The 26,496-nt window shown below is 34.9% G+C and overlaps 1 protein-coding gene across 1 annotated transcript in view; it reads right to left on the minus strand.

Annotated features, from left to right (window-relative positions):
- Positions 1 to 9,135: 9,135 nt before the first annotated feature.
- Positions 9,136 to 26,496, minus strand: part of BEND5 (BEN domain containing 5) — an 862,462-nt gene continuing 845,101 nt past the window's right edge. The window contains exons 12-13 of the mRNA XM_087929892.1: positions 18,574 to 18,670; positions 9,136 to 10,957 (exon numbers count right to left, since the gene is read on the minus strand). Coding sequence (XP_087786018.1) covers positions 10,840 to 10,957; positions 18,574 to 18,670 — 215 coding nt within the window. The 3' untranslated portion in view covers positions 9,136 to 10,839. The remainder of the gene's footprint in view (positions 10,958 to 18,573; positions 18,671 to 26,496) is intronic.

A 26,496-nucleotide genomic window follows, 5' to 3' on the forward strand; every position in this document is an offset into this window, starting at 1 on the left:
GATGGCTGTTAGGTGAAAATGGTTGTAACACAAATCCATTGCTCGCCATGGCTTATTTTTTACCAAAAACCAGAAGTAAATGCCAGTTTTCAGCAAAAACATGACACTGCAAACAGCCGTAAATGTGGGTCAGTTGCTGAGCAACCAAAATGCTATCACATGACTGAGGGAGGTGATGTCAGAACTTTGGAACCACCTCATAAGTAGCATTGTAACTTTGAACTAAGCAAGTGATCATAAGTTGAGGACTATGTATATAAAGAGGAAGGTGATGTCAAATAGGTGAAAATTACTAACAAAAGGGTGCTTACTTGTAAAGCCACCCATCATACTTCTTCAGTATTCTGACATCATTATTTCATTTTTTTCTGTACCCCAGAGAGAAATATTTCCAAAGCTGACAAGCCACTGCTTTAAAAACAAGCTCTCAAAAAAAGCATGATTTGAAACCTGATTTGCAGCTGACTGCATCTTTGTTAATGGGCCTAAAATGTCTGCAGTCTAGTCATTTTGCTTTTTGCTATAGCATATCTTTCAACAGAGTAATTTTCCAGACAGAAATGCACAGAGGATTTTGGTTCAATAGGTTTAACTGAAGCACAACTATCTGGAAATGGCAGCATTATCTATAATAAAATAATTCCTTCCATTTGATCTCCTATTTTAGGCTAGACTGGCAAATGCTTGAAAATTACCTCATCACAGAGCCTCATGTAGGTCATCTCCTCCAAAGTTACCCGTCATTTTTGCATTAATTTTTAAGATTACCAGAAATGTTTAACAATTTTTTCTTTCATATCCTGCATGACTGCATTTTATGTGAATCCATTTTTTTTAAATTAGGCGAACAACCATTTGCCTTTTGAAGGTTCAAATTCTTCTGAACGTATTTAGGATTAGACTGATGTAGGGGGAAAAAAACATTCCAGACTTATTTGTATAGCTACTTCATGTTTGCACCTACATACCAATAAGATACTCACAATATGAAACTCTCTTCAGATTTCAGTTACAAGAGATATACACTAATAAATGTGAGTAATCACGCAGGTTTTTGGGGAGGCACATGAAACAGAGATATAAAATGAAACACTCAAGAGTTCTTCATATAAATTTATATATAAATTTGCCTTGCTTGGCCCCAAATCTCAGAATGGTCAAGATGTACACTCAAAACAATTTGTATTTGTAACTGCCAATTTTAAAAAAATATGGGGGAAGGAATGCTAAATTTGAATGGAGAAGACAAGAGCAGACCAAGATGAAGATAAGAGCAATGAGTCTGAACCCTTTTATAAGTCAATTTTTTCCCTCCCTCAAAGGTTCTACCATCAGATCTAGGCTGCAAAAACCTAGAAGATCAACGAAAGGCAACAAAGGGATACAGAATAAAATATTTGCTACCATCTGGTGGTTCTCTGGATTTTTACAGCCCCAGTCTAGTAGCCCTACTTCAGAGTATCATTTAATTTGTAATCAAAATCTCTCCACAACTATTCTATCTTTTGCCCTCCTCAATGTATGTTTTTTTCTCCCTTGGGTATAAAGGGGGTCTTGAAGAAAACTTAAGGTACAGATAAGGAAGTGCTCTAAAAATCCAACTCATTGTTGCTTTCTGAGTCAATAAACAGTTGATCCTACAAGCCAATTAAGGAAGTAGCTATATTTTGATTCCTTTGCTCCTATTATTTTAGATACTCATTCCAATCTTACATACGTTAACTTGATCAATGTTATTATAAATTACAGATGAAAGGGAAGATATGTAGTCTCTCCACTAAGGCTATCTTACATATTTGGGACTGAGGTAAGGTTTAAATTGGAGACATTCTGATTGGTTATAACAATACTATATTGCCGCAAGAAAAAGCAGCAGAAAAAATATCAACATATTCCCAAGTAAAAGCTCCATGATTAGGTGTGGTAATACAAGGCAATAATCAGTCAACTGCATTTCATCATGGGCATCAATGGCTTGATGAACAGTGTGAACAAATTGCTCAATTAGATGGGCCAGGGATCCAATTCAGCAAGGCACTGCTTTGTTTATATGTCTATTTTTGGTCAGATCCACTTACTCCATTGTATTCAGATCCAGTTGCTGCATGGAAACTCAGTTTCATATAAGAATATCAACTGCATATAAAATACTTCCATTTTCCATTGCTTCAATAAAGGGAAAGTTTATGCACAAAAGAATTGAATGCAATGAATTGCTTCCTCTATTGACAAAAATGCAAAGTGTACTATTGAATACTCAAGTTCATAAACAAGGAGAGATAAAACATGAAGAATGGTTACAGAAACTGGGCATAGCTAGTCTAGTGAAGAGAAGGACTAGGGGAGACATGATAGCAGTCTTCCAATATTTGAGGAGCTTCCAAGAGAGAGGAAGGGGTCAAGCTATTTTCTGAAGCACCTGTAGGCCAGACAAGGAATAATGGATGGAAACTGAACAAGGAGAGATTTAAGCTGGAAATAAGGGGAAACTTTCTGACAGTGAGAACAATCAACCAATGGAACACCTTGCCCTCGGAAGTTGTGGGAGCACCATCACTTGACACTTTCTAGAGGAGATTGGACTGCCATTTGTCAGAAATGGTGTCGGGTCTCCTGCTTGGGCAGGGGGTTGGACTACATGACCTGGAAGGTCCCTTCCAACTCTTATATCTGTTATCTGCATCTGAGAAACAAGCATCGGCCTTCGATTTCAAGGCAAACAGTGATTATTTACACCAATGATCAGTTTCTATCTCCAACTGCTGGGGCAGACTGCACACTCTCACCCAAATATTTCTATTTTTTCTTTACCCAAAGTATTTCTTGCAACCACAATTCTCAGCCACAAAAAAACAGTGACCCTTAAAAGTGCAAATATATGCATGTTTTCTTCCAGCTGCTTCATCTCTGTCTGTTAGCTATTGGGAAATGGACTGCTGGTTTTCCTCATGCCATCATTAGTGGGAACGCAGAATCTGGCTCCCAACTAACTAGAATGAGAAGGTGATCAATGCCTGGGAGATAATTAGAAGAATAGTCACAGGATGGGAGTCTCTCTTGCCTGACAGAAATAATGCTGGGCATTTTTCTTAAAATTTAAGGGCTTCTCTTAGAACTGTAACAGTTTAAAGTTTATAAAGTGCCTTCTCATACCTTTATAGCCTATGGCAAACCATTACATAATAATCATGAGGAGCTTTATTTTTGCCCAGCTAAATTCATATGGCTTCATTCATCTCCATCACCTTAATGAAGATATCTTCTGCATTAATCCAGGACTAGGAAAGCAGTAACAATGGATAGAATTTCAGCTTGCTGCTATGTATGATAGTTTTGACTCATACAGCCCAGATTCATTTATGTTAGCTAGTTTGTAGCTCAGTGTACCAAATGGACCTCATAAAATTGGATAATCCATAGCATGCAATTAGAATTCAGTTACTAAGGTCCTTGATTTTCGGACAATACTTTAGCTCAGGGCTGTCAAACTTGCGGCCCACAGACTGGATGTGTCATGCGCTGGTCACACCCATGCCTGGTTTAGTGAAGGGGGAAAAAGTCATGATACGTCACGTGGCGCTGCTGTACGCCGCGAGTTTGACATCCCTGCTCTAGCTGATTCTGCATACAGAGAGAGTTGAAGAAGCCTCAGGATGGCCATGATTTACATCAAGAATTTGGCTCTTGCTACAAGCTGTCTGTGGTCCTGAAGTCTTATCCCATGGTCCTTTATAAAGATTTTATCCAGTTTATAGGAAAATAGCAATGTTTCAATTCTGCTTTTCCAGAACTGGATAATTCAGTTTTCCCAGTGCCTTCCTTACTAAAACAAAATTACTTTCTCCCAACTGTATAAAATGTGTATTACAATATTACCACAAGGGAGGCCAAATGTCCACAATACATAGACTTTAGGGGAAAAGTTAACATTCCTTCCTAGTTTCAGTAAAGTCATGGTGGCCATTTCTACTTTTGTAGTTTCAAAGTGGCCCCAAATTAATCCTTGGTTTTTGGACAAGGAGGATTGTCTCTTTTACACCACTGAAATTGACATTGGAGCTGCAACATGAATTAATATTCTGACAAGCCCAGAGTGCCCCATAGAGGAATTTAGGCCATCATCTCTACCTACATCTGGCACAGTGGCATAAATAGTGGCTTTACCAAGAGGAATCTTGGTTTATTCTTCTCATTCTCTTCCTTCAACTGTGCTATCCTTTGGTCCACTAAGATGACTAGTGCAAAGCAATAATCAAACACAGAAGACAGGTTATATTAGATTACAATTCTGTTTAAACTGTTTTATTTCGTTTCTTTTGATGGCACATTGACTTCAACATTGCAACATTTTTCAGATTTTTCAAAAATAAAATCAGTAATCCTACCAGTAGTTTAGAAAATCCATCATGCTTTTGCAATATCATTAATTAAACCTGCATCATCAATCCCTGTGGTGCCTGGATGACTGGGGAATTCTGGGAGTTGAAATCCACACATCTTAAAATTGTCAAGATTGAGAAACACAGATCTGGACATTAAATAAATCATAGCAGTAATGCTCAATTTTATCTGATCTCAATTTTATTCAAGCTTTTGTGTTTCCTGTAGGTGTCCCTGAATGGTTAACATTTCAAACTTGAGACTTAAAAAGTGATGAGCACAGCAAAAAGTTAACAGCTTATTAAAAATCATTCTATTACTATATCATCCCTAAATAAGAAATTTATTTTTAATAAATAAAGGCAGGAGGAAGAGACAGGTCTACGATTAATCAGCCCTTAAAATGGTTTTTCCAAGACTCACTTCCTGTATTTCTTACCACCTACAGCTTTTAAGTATGCAAACAAGTAGCAAAGATATTGCTTTTATTAATCAGAAAGACTAAAGTCAACAAATGCTAGTATTTAATTTGGGATGCACATACAAACTATAGCATAAATAATAAAGTTAACAAACTATATTAAACCAACTATTAACAACATGGGTCGATGTTCACTTGTATACAGTATTGATTGACATGTTAATTAAGTCTGAAAATTTTAATTGATTCCTAGTGTAATTTGTGATTGATTAAACAGATTCAAAATTTCAAAATTCAAAATTTCCAATGAGAGAGTCCCTGGAAGTTTCCGTGTTCATGAAATGATTGCAATGGATCTATTATTTCTTAGCTTAGGAAATTCACATTTAGGTTCTGGACTGTACAGGGAAAGTATCTCCATTAAGCAGGTGCCATTGTATTATCTATTGTACTTATTTGTACAGTATGTGGAGCAGTGGGTAGGAGCAATCCTAAAAATATTCATACATTCACCTGAATTGAATGTACGTCAATTTATCCAGAAATAATTCCAAGTTTTTTAAAATATTATAATTTATTGTATTATCACATTCAGCCCATTGAACAAGAATGAACAAATACTATAAAGGCATTTTCTCTTTCTCTTCCATATTTTCACCCTGATTAAGCAATCAAAATAAAAATATTGATTCTAGATACTGCTTATTCAGTCACCGCTGCATCCTGGGCAATTGCCCCATATCATTCTGTTCCTGTTATGACATTTTTCCAGCCTAGCTTTCATGGTTCTTCAACTGGCAACAATTTTTAAAGAGATTTATTTGTGGTTTGGGAGAGTCTTAGTTTGTCGTGTATTTATTTTGTCTTGAATCTGCTTCTGGATACATTAATGCATCAGATTTGTTCATTCAACTTCTACTACAAACCAATTCAGATGAAAATTCAGAATTGTGATTTAAACATTAAAGTGTAACAAATAAAAGCAAACCAGTGTGAAGGCAAAGAACCGCACCCACCAGAGTACAGAACAATGGAGACCAGCGGTATCAACTCAGGTTATTCAGGTTATCTGAATAAAAAAATGTTTTTGTATTGGGAGGAGGAGTGTCAAAGATGGGATTAGTCTAGCTTCTATTTACATTTTTTTTACAACAGTTCAAGAATCTCCACCATCTGTTCACAACAAGATAGGATGGGTAACAAGAGGTACAGAACTCTTTTGTATTAGGGTTTATCCCTAAATGATGCACAATAAAATAACAGCCGTTACTAGTCTACTTTTATCATGGGAATGGATGCACTCATTATTCTACATAAGCATAGTTGGACATCTGCTTCAACTAGTTTGAAACAAAACAGGCTATGAAATCATAGCTGTTTTTATTTTATTTTCCAATTTTATACACAGGTCAGAATCCATTAGAGCCAAGCAGCCAATACAGATTAATAAATATATAAATGCTGGTTTGATCTCAATTTATTTTCATTAAAGAGGTGCAGGTTCCTGTAAACTTCTTCTCTTATTCATTCTTGTCTGAGACTTAAGGGAGTGCCATGGCTTTCTAGTATCTGGACTGATCCAAGAAAAGGTTTATAGGAGAAAGAGAGATAATAGTCTTGAAAAGAAAGCAACAGCAATCTTTTTACTATCTTCTGATAAAGAAAACACCTTCTTCCTCACCTCTTCCTCTTCTTCCTTTGTCTTTGAACTTTCAGCTGCATGTGTGTATTGTTCCTTTTAAAGTTGTATCTGTTCACTGTGGTTTCCTGCATATGAACTATTCAATTACTTTAATGCTTCTCTGTTTGCTATAGCATGAAACAGTGATAGCTGGAATAATTCACCTGTCTCCCTGAGATAGCAAGCCTAATAATTTTAAACTCTGTTCATTTTATCCGTACCAACAAATGTCATAAAATTGTTGTAGAAATATTCTTTTTCTCCTCTGTAGAATCTCCACCCAGGAATTCCATATGCAATATTGGTATAAATAGATAAAACCTAAAATTGCATTACTGTCCTCTCATAAAGGAGACAGCCTATTTTCTGTTTCTGGGTTTGTAACTTAGAAATAAAGTGGTTTTTGATGGCTTAGAAGAAAGTTAAAACCAGAGCAATGATAATGATGATAATGATGATGATAACAACAACAACAACAACAACAACAACAACAACAACAATAATAATAATAATAATAATAATAATAATAATAATGTGTTGATGTTTGCAGTCAGATTTTCTGGTCAAGACAGAAGAATATATGGAAAACAAACTAATTTCCTTCTTGTTTTGAAAAATGGATGGAGTCAATTGTCATTCAGTTTTAGTAGTATAATTATAATTTTAGGACAAAGGGGATCGTGTATGAAACTTGTCTATTCCTATGCATCAAGGAAGAGAAATTTGATAAAATTTGTTAACATTTCAGTTGCACTTCTATATATATCTTTATTGATAAGGTTGCTTACATACAAACGGGACACTATCAAAGACTTGAAAAAAATAAATAATGCTGTATGTGCAAAAGTCTAACTACTCAGATTTGTTGTGAACTGCTTCATCAGCATAGTAAGGTACTTGAAGTTCCAGCAGAAAACTAAAAGAAATAGAAAAGGGAGCATTTTTTTTTTTCATTTCCATTCTATTTGTGGAACTTAAGACATTTTTATGCACAGCTTCATCTATAAGGAACACATTCCTAGTCAGGGTAAATGGGAGTTGATTGCATCAATGGGTAGACTGGGGAGAGGCTGTCTCTAAGCATGTTACGTTATGTAGTATATTTGGAATATTAAGAGCACTTTGGGGGCATTTTAACAAGTCACAACTATGAAGGAGACTTTTGTATTCACAGAACTTATGCTGAAATATTCGTTTTCCAGAACACAAGCTGGGGAAACTATTATACTCTATCCCATAGCTTTATTTTATTTTATTAATCCCTAACAAAATACTGAAACACATCATTTTTCCTAAGTATGTATATAAGTTTCATCCTGGAGAGAGAAGAATTCCTGGAAATAGTGAAAATTGTTAACATAACTTACACAAATATGATGTAAAAAAGAAAACCCTCTACACCCCTGTACACTGTTATTTTATTTTTATTATTTTTCCCGCAGTAACAGAATAGTAGAACAACAAGGTAGGAAGGGACCTTGGAGGTCTTCTAGGCCAACCCTCTGTTGAAGTAAGAAACTCTACGTCATTTCACACATATGGTTGTCCAATAACTTCTTTAAAACTTCCAAAGTTGAGCATCTGGACAGAAGTCATTCCACTGATTAATTGTTCTGTTAGGAAATTTCTTCTTAGTTTTAGGATGATTCTCTCCTTAATTAGTTTCCATCCATTGTTTCTTGTCTTGCTTCAGGTTCTTTAGAGAATAGATTGGCCCCCTCTTCTTTGTGGCAGATCCTTAGATATCGGAACACTGCTATCATGTCACCCCTAGGCCTTCTTTTCATTAAACTAGACATGCCCAATTCCGGCAACTGTTCTTTGTTTTAGCCTCCAGCCCCATACTCATCTTTGTTGCTCTTCTCTGCTTTCTTTGTGGAGTCTTAACAACTTTTTGAGATGGTGAAGACCAAAAGTGAATGCAATACTCGAAGTATAGTTTAACATTATAAAACAGTATTAGTACTTCACATATCCTGATTCTATCTGTCTAGGACTGTGTTGGCTTTTTTGGCAGCTGGAGTCCACAACTGGCTCATATTTAAGTGATTGTCCACTAGGACTCCAAGATCCTTCTTGCAGTATGTTTTCTAAGTTACTTTACTAAAAAGGGAGAAGATATACTCTGTTTCGTGCAAGGTGTTTTAGCGACATTAAAAGCTAATTCTTTTTATTAGAACTATTGACATCTGGCTGAAATTAAATCTTACTGAAAATCATCAAATCCAATATGAATTTTTGGGGGGAAATAAGTACTGCCATACAAATATGAAACCAAATTCTTTTCAACGAAGTTCTAAATTCATTTCTACCAAACATTCTGCTTATTAAGCAAATTATGCTTAGCTTATTTTAAATATGTATCTGGTTTTAGATGACATGTTATCCAGACAGCATCAAGGATTGAAAAAGAGGAACTAATGTAATCTGGTTTAAGCATACTAAACTAAAATTGCTTTAAGCAATAATATATGTATTGGGAAGAAGGGCAATGGAAGGAGATTTGTCAGCATTTTCATTCAAAATGTAGTTGAAGACAAAGATAAGAAAATCTGTGAAAATGCTAGTAAATTATTGTGTCTTTTAAGAACTCTGAACCAATAATAAAGTATAGACAGTAAACAAAATTAGGAAGTAAGTGCAAGCAATCTTTCATTCAATTATTTATTTAATGCTCCAAAAGCAAATCCCAGAGTTTACTCGGCTTATTTTATAACATAACACAAATCTATTCAAATCTACAACTTTTGAAAACATTCGGTTTCAATATAAAATTTGAATTGCTATTGTTCATCCTGTAAATCAATCAAAAATATGCATCTGAAGCCTTTCGGAACCCAACACTAAGCTCAACTAGGAGCAATTAACCAACAGGATATATTATTTCCTCTCCATCTTAAATCATCTCCTCTTAAATCATTTTTATTATCAAAACATCTTTTAGTGATTAATCAGCCTATAGGACCAGAAAAATATAATGCTTACTTTATATATTTTGAAATTGCAATTACTTGAAATTGCATACAATTTAACTCTCAGCTTTGAAATTCTAATAGTAGGGAATTTATATTGGTTTTAAAACAAAGTCTTCATATTTCTTGTTTTTTCCGTTTGCAGTGTACCACTCTTCTTACACACATGCTCATATCCAACTATAGTGTGAACACTGGACTATGTACCTATTTGTTAATAGATAAGGATACAAAACTGAGTATTACACATCAGTTCCCCTTGTTCTGATTGCCAGATCTGTGTGCATAATCCTAATAAAAATGTGACCATCAGTCAAATAGCTGCTCAGATGAGAAGGAAGTGAAGGCAATAAGATTTTGACTTCCTGGCTCCTTTGCCCCATGAAATAACTAACTGATTGCTTTCTGACAATCTCAGGCACAGAGCTGAAATAAGCTGAAGGTATATTAGGTAAATAAGTGTAAAGGTCAAACATACAGGGCTGTATTTTTCTTTCACTTAAATGGCACAAATTTCACTTATTCTGATTATTCTTTTACAATATTTTTATGTTTTCTGCTTTAATACTATGATTTATTTATATAGGTGATAGCGGATAGTAATGCATGGATTATTTAGTATGCTATTGCATATTTATAGCTGGTTTTGCCGCGGTCAACAAATTCAGTTCCCTTTACAACAATCTTTTCCAATCTGATGTCCTTCACATGCATTTGTACTAACCTATCAGAATTTCCTAGCCAACATAGCCAAATTCTTGAAGTTGCAGTCACAATATGTCTTGAGGATGCAGATAATTGTTTTAGATTAGAATGTCTTATGATAGTTACAAGTATGAATAATCTCTTGCTATACACATGCAATTTCAATTAAACAAAAACTATTAAAAATAAGAGAAAACCATTTCAAGGAGTATTACAATATCTAAACATTAAATTGCACAATACTCCATTCATGTACATTACATATTTTAACGTATAATCCTTGCAAACAATACTTTGGCTTAGAAAGTAATAAATGCAGAAATCATGCAGCATCATGGAAAACTCCCTTTAGTTTCTTTGGGATTCAGTCCATTATAGGACTCTGTGTTTCAAAATATGGTAGGACAAAATTTTCTATTTGCATTTTTATGTTAAACATTCCACATGGCTGAATAAGAATGAAAATACTATATTTAATAGCTTTTTTTAGAAATAAGACTTGTGATAAATCAGTGAATAATACATCAAGAGTAACATTTCTAGGAAAAACATTTTGTCTCCCTTTCATAAAAATAATTGGCTGGAAAGAGGATTGATCACAATCATCCATTTTAAATGTAAAAAGTGCTGATATAACTTGTTTCTTCCATTTTTTCTAAAAGGTATTTCTCTTTAGTGATTTATGATGAGTGAGTGTGCTTAAGAGTTGTATGGGCTCTCTTCTCTGGTTTGTTTGCAGCTTGATTGTTTCCTTGAATCCGATGATAGGAATATCTATAGGGAATTGCTTTTTCTTTCCTGCCAATAGGGAAAATACACAAGGTAGATATTGTAAAATATTGTAAAATCTGAATAATATCAAGACTACGTTACATTCTACATTCTTAACCCAATTTATGGGTTAAGTTAAGCTGCCAACCAAAAACATATTTGTTTCAAAACACTCAAAATAGTCTTTTAATTTCATAATCAATGAACATATACCAAACATCTGAAAATTATGCAGGACAATGCCAACCTGTCACTGATTGGGTTTCTGTTTGGGCAGAAAGAATCTTATTTGCTCATAGCTAGATGTGAAGTTTTTACTAATACATTTAAATATTCAGTATAACAGATCCCAATTTGGTGGACTTCAGAAACAATACACAACAAAAAAATCTTCTGGACATTTCCCCAAGATCCATCTGAAATAGTCATAGATCCATGAAAATGATGCAACTGAACACAAATGATGTAATTTAAATATTTATGGATATAATAGACATTCGGATTTAACACTCTCTTGTTGAATGATTTGTTAATAATATTAATAGCTTATAATATAATAGTAATAAAAATAGTTTACTATTTTCAGAAACAGGGAACAGGAGCTCTTATGGACTGACTTCATGATCTGAACAGTTTACAGTCATTGAATTATTAGTATAGCATATATCACAGGGGAAATGGGAATAAAATTAAATATAAGAAGACCAAACTAATGATAAATTAAAATTGACAATAATCAGCCTTAGAATACACAATAAAGATATTGAAGTGATAGTATATCTTCTGTATTTTAAGATCAGCCAATAAAGGAACAAGTGAACAAGAAATGTATTGCAGACTAGCACTTGAGAAGCAGCCATCATATCCTTGGAAAAGATATTCAAATGATGTGATGTGTCTATACCCACAAAGATCAGATTTGAGCAAGCCATGGTAGTCTCTGTGACACTATATGGAATCAAAAGTTGGACTTTAAAGAAACAGAATAAAAACAATATTGATGCCTTTGAAGTCTGGTATTGGGGAAGACTTTTGACAATACCACGGACAGTCAAGAAAACAAACTGATGAATTAGTTCTTATTTGAGGCACAAATGACCACACTTAAATTATGCCTGTATGTTGTTATATTGTTTTTTATATATTCATTAGTTAAAAGGTGCTTATTTGGATGGGGTAACAAACAATGCAAACCAATAATTTAATTTAACACATATACATATCCCCAGAAATATAACAGTTTGTATTATTGTGGTATATATTTTTCCTTACCAAGTCCATTCTGAGTTGGAATTTTAAAAAAAGTAACACCTGGCAGCTGCCTGACTATGCTTAGGAATAAACACAAGATAAAGAATATTATGAATATGATGTATAAAGAATATTATGAAGAATATCATAATGTTATGAGCAGTGTATAGTTCTTTTAAGTGTGACAATATGAGGAAAAATGCAGGAAAAATGTATAGAACAAAAATATAGGATGGCGCACAAGAGATAACAACTGCTACCTTTAATAAGTATAAACTCCTGAAACTAAAAACTAAGGGAGTGTATAAAATAAAATTGTAAATATGGGGTTGGTTACATTAGAGAAACTCGATGTTCCATTACATGCAGAAATAATTTTAACATTAGGTTTAAAAACAAAGGACAATCACTTTTGGCTGAAGTCAATTGACAAGGGACAAGAAGTCATAAAATTTGGAGAATATCACCATCCTGGCATGAGGTGACAGCTGTTTTCCCAGAATTATTAGAGAGGCAACAGAAATTTATAAGCATCCAAATAATTTAAAAAGGGAGGAAAGTTATCACTTACATGGCACTTAGTGATGACTGATTATGGATAATTCTGCTCTGTTGAACCCAGGCAGGATATAAAGATGTAACATCTGTTGCCAAGTTTGGTTTCAGATATGTTTTGCAGAAGCTAGCAACCTGGCTAGTAAAATATCAGCATCTAGTGTCTCAGATGGCATTGTTTGAAGTCATTTCACCAACAAAATGTTTTTATGTGAAACAGAAACCTGTTATAACCATTTAATCTGTTCCTGCTTATTCATCTACTATACTTCTAAACTACTCAAGAACTTCAAGTTTCTGGATAGTGCACAAATCAGTGAGAAACAAACTATACAATGTAGAAATTATGGAAATATTGACTTGGAAACTAATGCAGCAATAAAACAACAACAGCAATAATAAGGCAGCATGTAAAATCACTGTACTGTAAATGCTTGAAGTAAAATGGGGATTTCTGCAGCACAATAAATGATTTTTGAAAAGGTGTGGGGAAAAGAGAAGATCTTTACCAGCACTGAACAAAGCCTGTAATAGGGATCCACTTAGCTACTCTTGGGAATCCATTATATAAGTGGAAAGCAATTTATTATTTCAGCTACAGATTTGCAAAATTCCAAGATTGCTTTACAATTTCATGTAGATTCTCCTCACAAACTTACTACTTTTATAGTTCTTTGTCCTTCATACTTTCTTCCCCCAACTGATCAGTTACAAGCTGGTAAAACTAGGAAAAGAGAGAGTTCGAAACTTGAGGGTAAAAAGTAGAGTTAAAAATCTTTGCTTCAATTTTTACATGAACATTTGTGCCCCATGAAAGGAGGGTGTAGATAGTCAATCATTTTTGCTCTTTGTCTCTGTGTGAGTGTGTATGAAAGAGGATGAGAGACAGAAATTATTTTTTTGCTGGAGGTGGAGTTTTGCACTGTGTTTAAAGTTGCGGGTAGTATATATATATATTTGGAATTCCTCCCTTAAATAAGGAAATATTTGGTGGCTAAGGTTTTAAGTAAGGACAGATCTGTAATCAAAGCAGCCTTTTACTGTTGTTTTGCAGAAGAGCCCATGGAAATGAGAATTTGGAGATTCTTTCCCTCCTCTATTGAAATGTTGAACGTCTGTGTGAAAAACCTCTGCCCAGTCTGAACAAGACATATTAACTTAGTCCCACAATTTACCATTTAGGAAACTGGAACCAATCGTTTCTGGCCATTAACAAGCAATCAGTTTCAAACAGGATGGATAGCCAGCATCCATAATTCCTAATTATGTCAAATGACTTTCCCCAAGATCCCCAAAATTAATTAAACAGAGCTCTGTAGGAGGGTTCTTGTTGCTGAGGATGTCTGGCAGTTTAAAGTATTAAAAACAAACAGGAACACAAATCAGGTAGCAAAACAGTTACTGACAGGCAGTTGAAAGAAAGGCAGGCCAAGCATGCTCCACAGAAGTGAATTTTACCTGTTCAGAAGCTAGTAGCCAGGGTAATTAAACTGGTGGGATCAGTCAGACAGGAGAAAATCAGATTCTTACTAATGGTTAAGATGCTCAACCAGGACTGAGGAGACCTACAGTCAATTCCATCTTTAGTCACAGAAGCTTTGCCTAACTTATCCAATTGGCTTGTTCTGAGGAAAAAAAAATGGGACTTCTATGTAGGCTGTCTTGAATCTCTGGAGAAAAGGCAGGATATAAATGCAAATGTAACAAGGAAATAAAATGAATGCTAACGTTTCCTGAAATTATATGGGGGTGTATATGGGGATGCCAACACAATAAAATACTGCAATAATCAGTCCTCCATGTATTTCCCTCTATGAAAAAGATAAGTTGAAAAAAAGAACCAGTGAGTTAGTTGTAATCTGTAGAATTACTTCTCCCTTCCTCAACACTGTGTATTTTTTACCGGTGTGGTGGTGGTGGTTGAGTAGTTTTCTTGGCCAATCTTGTGGAGTTTTAGGGATTGCACAGTTGTGATGGGCAATCACCTGTGGCTCTTCGCTATTAAAAATACTCTGTGAGAGCAGGAACTGTTGACAATTGAGGTTCTCTGATTAAATGCAGGAGAGGATTGATGGACAACAGAGTCCAATAGTCCTTTTGTGTGATCTGAGAAACAATTTAAATGCTAATAGAGTCCACATTCTAAATGCCCACATATTAAATTTGGTACCAAGGTGGGAATCAAAACACCTGACTCCAAATGACAAAAGTTGTGATAAATGCATCAAGTCAGCTTCATAACATTGAATTATATCACTATATTCTGGAGGATTTATTTATTACCAACAAGATGAAAGAAAACACTAACATTTTACTTAATAGAATTGGACTGAACTAAGATTTTTTTTCTGTCATCTCACTTGAGAACTCTTTGTCTTTCCAAAAGTATTTATTGCAAACACATCTTGTTGCACGTATTTTTAATGTAAAGCATTAAAGAAAACATTTAAAATTTACAGAATCTGTGAGCCAGAAATTCTGGAGATTTCATAGGGGAACCAGGTATTATAGAACAGTAGTAACATTAGCTATAAGCAAAATGTATTGATGTACATATAGTATGCACATGATTGCAATTTTCTTTTGATACATTTATATATCCAAAAGTTTCATGTTTCCCATCAGATTATGAGGAAAATTCCGTGTCATAAAATTTCCTGCTGAAAGCAAACTTGACTCTGCCTTCTTTTCAAATTCAGTTCCAGCATAGTTTACAAACGGTTGAAATCCAACCAAATCCTGATTTTGAACAACACCTGGAGGAACATGTATAATCCATCTTTGACTGAGCTCTTCTTGGACCACCCTAACATACATTAGAGCTACTAGATCTCGGTTGTAAAAACTCAGGTGGCTATTAGATAGAAAACTAATTCTTCACTGCTATCTGGTGATGGTCAAGATTTTTGCAGTCTAGATTGAGTAGCCCTTTCTGTTGCAACACAACCCTGGAACATGATCATCTGCAAGAATGATTACTTTAAAGCAGCATAGATAGCACTAAAAACAAAATGTATCAAGCACTTGAAATGCAAAGATGCATCACAAAGTCGTTTCGCCAATACCTAAATCTATACTAATATTTGTTTCATATGAAATAAAGGAGAATAGGGTGGTTCTAATATAGATAACTATGCATGGAATTAAAACAGTTCCTGATGCTTCTCCTAGAAGGGAACAGTTAACCCTCCAATTTTTCTTTCTCTCCTGGCTCTGCAAAAAACACATTCAACATTGAAGCATTTGCCATGCAGGTCTATGCTCAAAATGTGGGGCTACATTGTTCCAGCCAGCATTTTGATTGCTAAGCATTTGACAGGGTAATTATTGTAATCTGGTATTTTGGTGAGCCCTGCTGGAGGCTGTCCAAGCAATGCAAATCTTTCTGAATTCCGTAAATGGATCTTTTTCATTTAGCCCACGCATATGTGTCACAGTTTAATGCTGAAAGGATTTTTCCCCCCTATCTTCAGCAGCAGCTACAAGAACTGAGATCTGCATTTAAAATGTGCAGACACACGTAGGAGTAAAACTGGCAGACTATAATTATCAATTGACAAGGGGGAAAACAAAAATTAATTTCTGAGGCAAAACATATAATTTGCCTTTAAACTGTAATAGCTATTCCATTTCTTATGCAATTTGCTGCTGCACAAAATCAGTCTTGAGTTGTCAGGGATTCCAGCATCTCTCCCCTGCCTTAAACTATTCTAAAGTCATCAGGTAAAGAAATAAAGAGTGTTATTCTGGAATGGTTCCCTCTGTTCCAATTGCCCTTCCAATTTTCAGTCCTAGAATATTTGTATTTACTGCATAAGAAGAGCCTCGGTACCTCATAGTTTCCTTTTACACCCCTAAATGAGTTTTTTCAGGGGATGTCACAGGAAGATGAATCCTCATGCAGAATATGTGGAAACTCAGAGATCACTAATATTGTTATTGATTTTTGTAGTGTTGTTCATCTCCAAAGAGCCCCAAGCTTCATGCAAATAAGAAAGAACAATAAAACACTCTGATATAAAACAATAAAGAAAAAGAATTTCAAATATTCAGTAATGGGGGAGGGGAAATTATTTTTTAAAGAGGCAGCATGATTCTAGAGCATTTTTATCAATGCCTATGTGAAAAAGCTTGCCCTCAATTTTTATTCAGCATATAAGAGCATGGGAGTTAGCCATATCTTTATTTGGGGAGATGATTGATAGCACAGTTGACAATAAGGTAATCCTGCTTGAAAAATGATTTTTAAAAAATGTTTTGAACTTTATGTGAAACATGCATGACTTTTTTCAGCCTTCTTACAAGCCCGAAACAAAGACACTGCTGCTTTAATCAAATCATTAAATATAATAACTTTAATACCCTGTTTCTCCAACAATACGGCCTCCCCCAATAGGAAGTCCCAGCATGTTTTATAGGCATGAAATGAAATTAAGCCCCTCCCCCCAAATTAAGGCCTATATTAAAACATGCGAAATGGGGGGAAATTGTGGGGGGGGCTTGCCATTAGGAAGTACTTTTGTTGCACACCTGGATATGGTGCTGCCTGTGTTGACCCCCGATACGAAGTGTCTCACCAACGCCGAGGTCAATATCCAAGCCGTCGCCACCCGCCCACCCAAAGATGCAAGGGGGGGAGAATTAAGTCACCCCCGAAAAGCCATTTTTTCGGCACTCAAAAAAAAAATAAGAGAAACATGGTATTACTCCTAACACAGAGCTGTATCTTTCATCAGTCTTGCCTTGCATGAATATTGGAAAAAAGACAAGATAATTCAATGAGTACTGTGCTTATGTTAGGGTTGAAGTACTGTTTCTGAATATGTTTTGAAGCACATACAGTCCTAATCGATGATACAATGCCATTCAAGTCCACACAAACAGTTCTTTTTTATTTCCCACCATTGCAGCTTAAGAGCACTTTTTCCAATATGTACGAACAGACACCCATATGTTCTCATTCTCATACTCAAGCATCGCTCAAAGTGGCTAAAACCTGCTAAAAGAAAAAAGAAAAATGAGCAGATGTAATGGTGAAAGGGAGTAGAAAGGAGTACAGCTAGTGGAATCATGATACAACATCACTCAAGTATAGGAGTGATGACAGGGAGTTTTAGTCGTGATTTTGTCTGGGGGAGAAATAATTGGGAAAGTGGATTTACTGTTCCCAGATACAGGTCAGCTATCTCCTTCCTCCACCTATTACCCAACAAGTAGGAAAAAAAACCTTAAGTTCAAAGAAAGCATCAAATTAATTAAAAGTCACTTTAACATATTTTTAACAAGAAATGTTTAGCAAAAATGTTGATTCTAGCCCCAAAAAAAAAAAGTCAACTAGGTCAACAATATTTCTAAAATAAACCAGGGAAACATTTTTCTGTTTGAATAAGCTTTCAACCCACTTTTGGACTGACTTTTATAAAATTCATCTGAAAAACAAAAGGTACACCAACATATGGTTATTCCCTCTTCCTTTATTTAGACATAAGTAAATTAATGGAATAAGAGCAGAGGTGGTATTCAGCAGGTTCTGACCAGTTCTAGAGAACCAGTAGCAGAAATTTTGAGTAGTTCAGAGAACCAGCAAATACCAGCTCCAACTGGAGATTTTACAGTATCCTTCCCCTGCCATGCCCACCAAGCCACGCCCACAGAACTGGTAGTAAAATAAATTTGAATCCCACCACTGAATAAGACACTGTAGAATCTGGAGAACTCTGTAGATCTTAGCAAGCCTGGCTTGGCACATTGTTGTAACTGTGCTTTGTAATCAATCATTTTTATTAATAAAAATGGTTAAATGTTTAAAAGCAGACAAACAACTTTCTAAAACTTACCATGTACTTGAAACTGGTGCTAAAGGTCTTTCTGTAATGGCGTTTAGTCTGTAGTAATCCAAAAACGTTCGGGCCACATTGCGTCCTAATTTCATATCTGTCAGAGTTCAGTTAAGAATACTTCTTTTTGAGTTATTTTCAAAATCCAGAGTAACTATTGAAATAAATTACTGTGATTTGGAACCTAAAGTGTGTGTAGATTAGTAATACCACAAAGGTGAAAACTTCACAGATAAATATACTAATTATCAGAAGCTATATAAGAACTATGAAGTATTATTTTTATTCACAGGGATAGGTTGTTGTTAAACTGGACAGAAGATTCCCTTCTAATTTGCTATTTATTCTTATGATTTGGGCTCTTTCTGCTTCGGTGACCCACAGGGATAATATTGGTCTTACACATACTGCTCTTAACCTCCAAGAAGTAGTTTAAGATCGTCCTGTTTCTGTGTGGCAGAAAATAGTTTTGCTACCTAATAATGCACATTTAAAGGCACGAGCATTCAAAGGAATACCTTTTTAGGAAGCATTTTTTCTGTGGTCCCAAATTTGTTAACTATGCCATAAATTCATTTTCAAATATTCTAAGACTATATCTTGTATTCTGTAATTTAGCATACATAATTAAATGAAGGAACAAACAAACTTCAGAACTGGTAATATTTAGAAAGATGGTGAAACCATTAGACAATGACAAGGTTTTATTTTTTTAATGAAGCAGAATACAATATTGATTTTTCTGCGGCCTAGAAACTGTAAGAATTATTTTCAATTTTGTGTAGACCTCTTTCTGAATAAAACATATTTTTATCAGTCCGTAATCTGTTTTTGAGTCATAGAAAATTGACATCACTAATTAACTGACACAATTTCCATAATTAGAAATGTAACATTTCAGTGTTCCCAGGCATCATGTATAACGATACCAAGTTCTAAATAAATTTTTAATTACTATTCACTTATTACTACAGGGATAACAAAACAAATTTAAGATGAAATGTTCACATTATGGAGTTTTCCAGAAAGACCATGCTCAGAAAAGTCTGTTTCCCAAAAAAACAGTAATAATCAATGCCCCCCCGCTTACTACATGCCATTTTGAAAGATCTGCATTTAAAAAATATTCATCATCTATATCTGCCTTGGTTGGATAATCCAATATACTAGTTTAAAAAATAATAATTAGGAGTATCAGTTATTTTTGTTGGATTTTCAGAACTACGTTCTTTTCTGAAATTTGTCTCTGATGTTGGGAATTCAGTTTCCACATTCACTATTTCTGCATATTGAAGAGGAAAGCTATCTTGTGTTTCCAGATACAGCACATACATTTATTTCTCATTTTAAGCCTAATTTTATTGGACATTGTCGCTTAGACCTAAATGGAACAAACAAGTCTTTTTAATAACAATATAATTGCAGCTGTTCTGGAATTTTATTTATTTATTGTAGCATTTATATCCTGTCTTTCTATGCAATATATCCTCAACTGAGCCTGTAAGATTGTTTTCAATTTATCGTAATATTGTTATTAAACTGCAATTTGGATCCAATGCAGATCGTTTCCTCATGAAAACTGATCCATCCCATTTGCCTTTCTTTATATGGGAGAAAAGATATAAGTGGATAAAAAGCTGCTTGAATGAAGGATTTAGTAAGAAAAAAATAACCCTACAACTAAAGAAAACAAGACCTCTTCCTTGCAAAGAGGACTGCGTCAAGTTTCAATTCATGTTTAGTTGTGGTATATAAGAGCTACTTAATTTCTGCAAGGCATTTGGATTTTCCTTGATTCAGTTTCAGGTTTCTTACCTGATTTCTCATCCACCTTCTGCTTATGCTCTTTTCCTGCATGCAAGGAAATCATTCCATGTCTATGGATCATCTATTGGATGAATTTTTCATCTGCACAAACTCCAAACTACAATAAATCCCTGATAAAATATTATTACAGATTTTTTTTTCTAACTGCTGTGCTCATTCTCCCATAATGACCAGCCACATGCCTCAAACCCAGAAATGATGGGAGTTGAAGTCCAATAACTTGGGAGAAAACCTGTTTAGGGACTAGCAACATTTAATTTGCCAGAGTGTGGGGTTTGTTACCAAAAACAAGAAACAGCTTTTGCTAATTTACTGGTTGTTCTTTCCCACCCCCCACAGCTTTGTCATTTTGGCATCATGCAGTTTGCTGCACCAATTGCTGTTTTTTTCTCTGTATATGTTCCAAGATGAATCCAGCTTCTAAAAAAAAATGTATGTCAGTTTACTCATCTTCACATGGCAATGGTAAATAGCATTTTTACATGTTATTATGTAGTAATAATATTACTATTAAATATAGAGGTGGTATTCAGCAGGTTCTGACCAGTTCTGGAGAACCGGTAGTGGAAATTTTGAATAGTTCGGAGAACTGGCAAAGACCACCTCTTACTGGAGATTTTATAGTATCATTCCCCTACCATGCCCACCAAGCCACGCCCACAGAACCGGTAGTAAAAATAATTGAATCCCACCACTGATTAAATAGTACTTTATACAGCTCCCAAAATTTTAATGTTTATTTAAGACAGTTAAATATTTGATTATGTGCTATCAAATCATTTTCAACTCTTAGAACACATATGTAGACTTTCTCCATGACAATCTGTGCCTAACCTGGTCCTTCAAGTCTTCCAACATGATAGCCATTGCCACTGTAACTGGTCATTCCACCTTGCTATTGGTCATCCTATTCTCTTTCCTTCCATTTAAATCTTTAGCCTGGTTTTTGGTACAGAATTTATAGTTTTCAATTGTTGCTAGGCTTAATTGTGAACTAAAATACTCTATGCAGGTTCAAATGACAATAAAAATAAAAATGGTAGCTCTCCCATGGCATGTTTGCTAGTGTTCCCTCAAATTGCTTTCTTCCCTATACTTGTTCACAGAGCACTTTAATTCTTAGTGCCATTATAACTCTCATGGTAAATATTAGCTTAATGTTCTACTATCATCTTTCCTAATTAAAAGTAAATAGTTAGAAAAGCAATTACCACAAATTCTTCTACACCAGTGAACTTCTCAGTTACTGTGTTCCTTCAAGATTTTCTAAAAAACAAAACAAAAAAAACCCCAAAGCGGGATAGAAACCAAATCTCTGTAAAGGTATCAAATGCCCCCTTTTATCCATCCTAAAGGCTCGAGCAAGGGCACATATAATCTTGATATTTTTTTAAAAATCCAAATTTTCTTAATAATTTTCATTTCTTATGACTTGCTCTTTTTATTTGTGTAATACTTCCTAGTGAAACACTTTGGGGAATCCGCATTTTGTTACATGATTGTTGCTTGAATATGACAGTAATCTATTCCTAACTATTCCTTATAACTGCAGCTTCAAGAACCACACAGACAGCCTTCTTCTGTCAGTAAAAAACACACCCTCAATTTGGAAACTGTTGGCATGGTGAATCTTTAGTGGACACACTAAGCATTGTAGTTTAATAGCTCACTGATCATTTAACAATGTTGCAGTGACAGAGGGCAGTGGCATTATGATCCATTGTTCCATTCATTTTGCCTATTAGAATGCTAAGCCATTCTGCTTTGAAGGCTATGGGTTGATTTTCCATCCCACTCACCTCCCATCTCTGCTTTACAAAGTAATCACAGTTATTGGAAATAATTAGACTCTTTTTGAATCTGCATTCTCATCTTCTTAAGATCCGTTGTGTCATTTCTATCTCACAGCAAGCAAAGTGTCTACAATAATAAAGGTTTGACAAGGGCAAAACCAGTTAGCAGCGATGTTCAATATTTTATAGGTCCTGTGGGGATTTCTATCAAATGGATTGGACCTTAATTTTATGTCCCTTCTAAAGGACAGCACCTCCATCATCTTGAAATGCTATTGGCTGGAGTTCCTCCCAGTCTATCTCCTGAGAGGATTAAAAACTATGACTAATGAGCTGAGGTTACTATTAGACAGAGCCATGAGTTCTTTGTTTTATGCAGGCAGTTTGATTATGAAAAGAGAGGAAGAACAGGGAAAAGAGAGCAAACACCGAGCACAGCAGTTCCATTCAACAAACCTGTTGAGAAGCCCCTTCAGGAATTAAGGAGTTTATCAAAAAAAGGATTCCTCTCCCGTGTCTCCATGTGTGTTTGTTAATATGTAAAAGAAAAATCTTTCTCTGTCTCTCTGGAATTTTGGAAACTTTTCTTAAACAAACCCTGGGTTAGTTTCACTAAATGAGCATATTAGATCATTCACATTCTTCTTTACACAATGACTTGCAACCTACATCCCAAAAGCCAAACAATTCTCCCCAGTGGGAGTTATGTGAATATTGTTCCTGTTTTGCAGTGCATCTAATAATTATATTATTTTTATTTTACATACATACATACATACATACATACATTTGTGTGTGTGTGTGTTTACACACACATACAAACACACACACAGAGACAGACAGACAGAGAAGAATTTCAGTGAGTCACTAAGTAAAACTGTTACTATGCTTGTGATCTTACTTCAACTTTCCTTTGCTTTAAACAAACTTTTCAGTGGAATTCCAGTAATGGAAACTGTCTCATAATGGTTTCAGTTGGACCCTCTCCAGAATCAGGATCCTTCAATTTATTGAATAGATCAGAGATTGATAACCTGAGGCTCAAGGGATATACAAGGCAGCAATATAAGTACTTTAAACAAATACACAAATAAAATTGATTTGCAACTACCCTAGTCCATTTAAAGCTCTTGTCCAGCTCTTGTAAAACTTTTCTGAAGTACTTTCCTCCACCAAGGTGAGATTCTATGAAATAGATTGGAAGCCAATTTGTTTGTGAATAACTAGCAGGCTCCCTAATATGATAATATTCCACTATCCTTAAAAGATGATATCTAGTATCTACGTTTAAAAATGGCTGACAGTCCCTTAGCAATAGTTATACTTCAGTACGTTGCAAGTTCAGTGCAGCCCACAGAGGCTATAATATATGACAGCAGATTCAAAGTTTTTCCTTTCCTTTCCTTTCCTTTCCCCTTCCCCTTCCCTTGCCCTCCCCTCCCCTCCCCTCTCCTTTCCTTTCCTCTTCCCCCTCCCCTCCCCTTGCCCTTCTCTCCTCTTCTCTCCTCTCCTCTCCTCTCCTCTCCCCTCTCCTTTCTTTTCCTTTCTTTCCTTTCGTTTCTTTCTGAGCAGGAAACTTCCCTTCAGATTATTTACCACATAATGGGCTATTTAAGCTAGAGAGGAGTGTACATTGATTGAACATTTTCAATTAAAACAAGCACTATTTTTAAAAACATTTCAGGTTTTGTCAGAGAGCATAAAATAACTCAAGACACTCAAACTATGGCCATTCAGTTGTTGTAAATAAAGGGCAAGATGGGACAGGGTAAATACTTTTTTTTTTTTTAAAGACATTTGGAATTGGATGTTTTTTAAAAAAATCAAAATCTCCATTCTTGTCTTTTTGCAACATTGTTATCTTCTGCTTTTTATTTTTATTATTATTTTATTTCTGGAATTTGCATAGAATGAGGAACTGTTTAGTGGATTGCAAAATCTACTTTTGGCCAAAGCAGAACATATTCTTCCTAAAGAGATCTAGATGCATCATGATTTTATCACCAATAGATGTACAATGTACAATAGATGTACAATGGAAAAATGCCCTTTGCCTATCTGTGAAGAAAGGTTTGCTTTAAGTAACTATCAAGCATTCTAATAGCAGCAAAAATAGGAGTATGTAATCTTTCTTTTAACTTGAACGCTGGTTAAACTCAAGCAGACTTAAGAACATTCCTATATTCAGTTCCACTACTGAGTTAAATGCAGTAATTTTCTATGCTGCAGAACAAAAATGTCCAGCCTTGGTAACTTTAAGACTTGTTGACTTCAACTCCTAGAATTCCCCAGCCAGCTTGTAGAACATGGGAATAATTTGAAAATTCCAATCAACAGCACGGTTCTAAATAACCAGCTGAAAAAGATTTAAGAAGTAGAAAATCAATGGAATCTTTATTTTTATTTTTTTTTAAAAAAAGGAAAACCCAATGAAGTTGTTTAAGCCACACTGGTAAATCAGATCTGAATATCTGATTTTGGAAAAAGAATAGGGAACACCGGGGGGGGGACAGTAATATTCACAGGAGAATATGGGATGAAAAAGAGTTACATATAGAAGTGAGGGAATGAATAAAAAATGTGAAACACACACTCACCAAACTGGTGGTTACACTGGTTGAATCCCACTCCTGACTAGCAATATAAATTAACATTTCAATTAGATTAGTAGACCCCAATCAAATAAATGTTAAAAAGGTTCAAATATTAATGTTTAGACCAGGGCTGTCAAACTCATGTCATCACTGTGGCATCACATAACGTATTGGAACTTTTCCCCCCTTCGTTAAACCGGGAGTGTGCATGGCCAACCCATGACGCTTCTGGCCCCTGGTCTAGGCCATCTAACCATTGAAGTGCAGCATCGTTTATATTTAAAAAAATAAGATACTGGACCAGTATATGGTAATCATGATGTCATCTACAGGTGTAAAACTAGTTTATCTCTTCATGGTGCATCCTGGATAGTGGCAACAGTGTGAACTAAACAAAGTAGCGACTGCTAGCAGCCAGACTATACTCTGTAGACTTTCCTGGCTTTCAAAATGCATGGCAATGAAAACAAACTCCCACCCCCCAAAAAACTGGATTTTTTCAGGGCCAAATGACAAATGAGATCAGGAATATTATTCAAATTTTCCAAATCAATGTCAAAGTGCTCAGCAGGTCCAAGAACCAATATGTTTTTGTGTAAATAATAGGGTATGGTGAGACAGGTTTCAGAGGTCTGCTCTGTTCCCAGTTCTAGATTTTTTTTTCTGCAATAAGTTTATTATTATAAGATGACATTAAACTGTAGACATTCTCATTATGAGTTTGTCATAACTTCAGAGCACTGCTGTTATCTTATTCAGACCTATTTCTGCTATGTTTTTTGACTATGTAGGGGAATGTGGAAAATATGTGAGCTTAAACTCTCTATTTTTAAAACAAAAGACTATCACTACTATGATAACAGCATTTTGATAATATAATTCTACAGTCATGCATTTTGCCATCTTATCAGTTAATATATCATATTCTATTTAATATATATTTAATATATTTAATATAATATACCATATCCTGTCCTACTGTTCCCATTTATTTGTACTCATTTATCATGTATATACTTATACCTGTTTATACTTATATGTCATATTCATACTTATAGTTGTTTTCTCATACATGCTTGATGAACTAAATAAATAAATAAATAAAATATCAAAAGTTATATTGTTAAAATATTTTGCTAACTTTTCAAGTTGGATTATCAGACTGCAGGGGAGCCTAATTTGATTACCATTATAGCTGTTGATCTTGAAATAGTCTAAAAAGACTGATTTGTTCTGGAAATTGTTTTATCCTGAGGTGTATTTTTTTTTTCAAGCAAGGATACAAAGTTTAAAGGAAGCTTAGGGCTGAGTTAAGGCAAGTTAGTACTTTACTGAATTAATTTCTGGTAGAAAAGCTCTGTTTCTTTCTAATATTTTTGGATAAGTTAATATTTAACTATGAAAAGGATGAACTAGAAATGGTTGAAATAGAATAAATTGATTCTGATCAGAAGAACCAACTCTGTTAACTGCAGTCCTTATAAGCCCTTTAGTTTCTAGTTTCAGCTATTATTCAGTCCCAGGGCTTTTATCAAGGGAGAAATCTCAGGAAATGAGGGCAAACAAAAACATGGAACAATCAGAACTATAATTTAAACCAAAAAATAAGGCCAAAAAATAAGGCCAATAAATAGTGTTTGACGGAAAGTGAACAGAAGAAAGGACTGAACAAAAACTAAAAAGGATTGAACACCACTGAAATTGTTATA

This window comes from Pseudonaja textilis, chromosome 3 (assembly GCF_049901715.1).
Source record: "Pseudonaja textilis isolate UNSWEBS1 chromosome 3, rPseTex1.2, whole genome shotgun sequence".
In the NCBI taxonomy this organism is placed as follows: domain Eukaryota; kingdom Metazoa; phylum Chordata; class Lepidosauria; order Squamata; family Elapidae; genus Pseudonaja; species Pseudonaja textilis.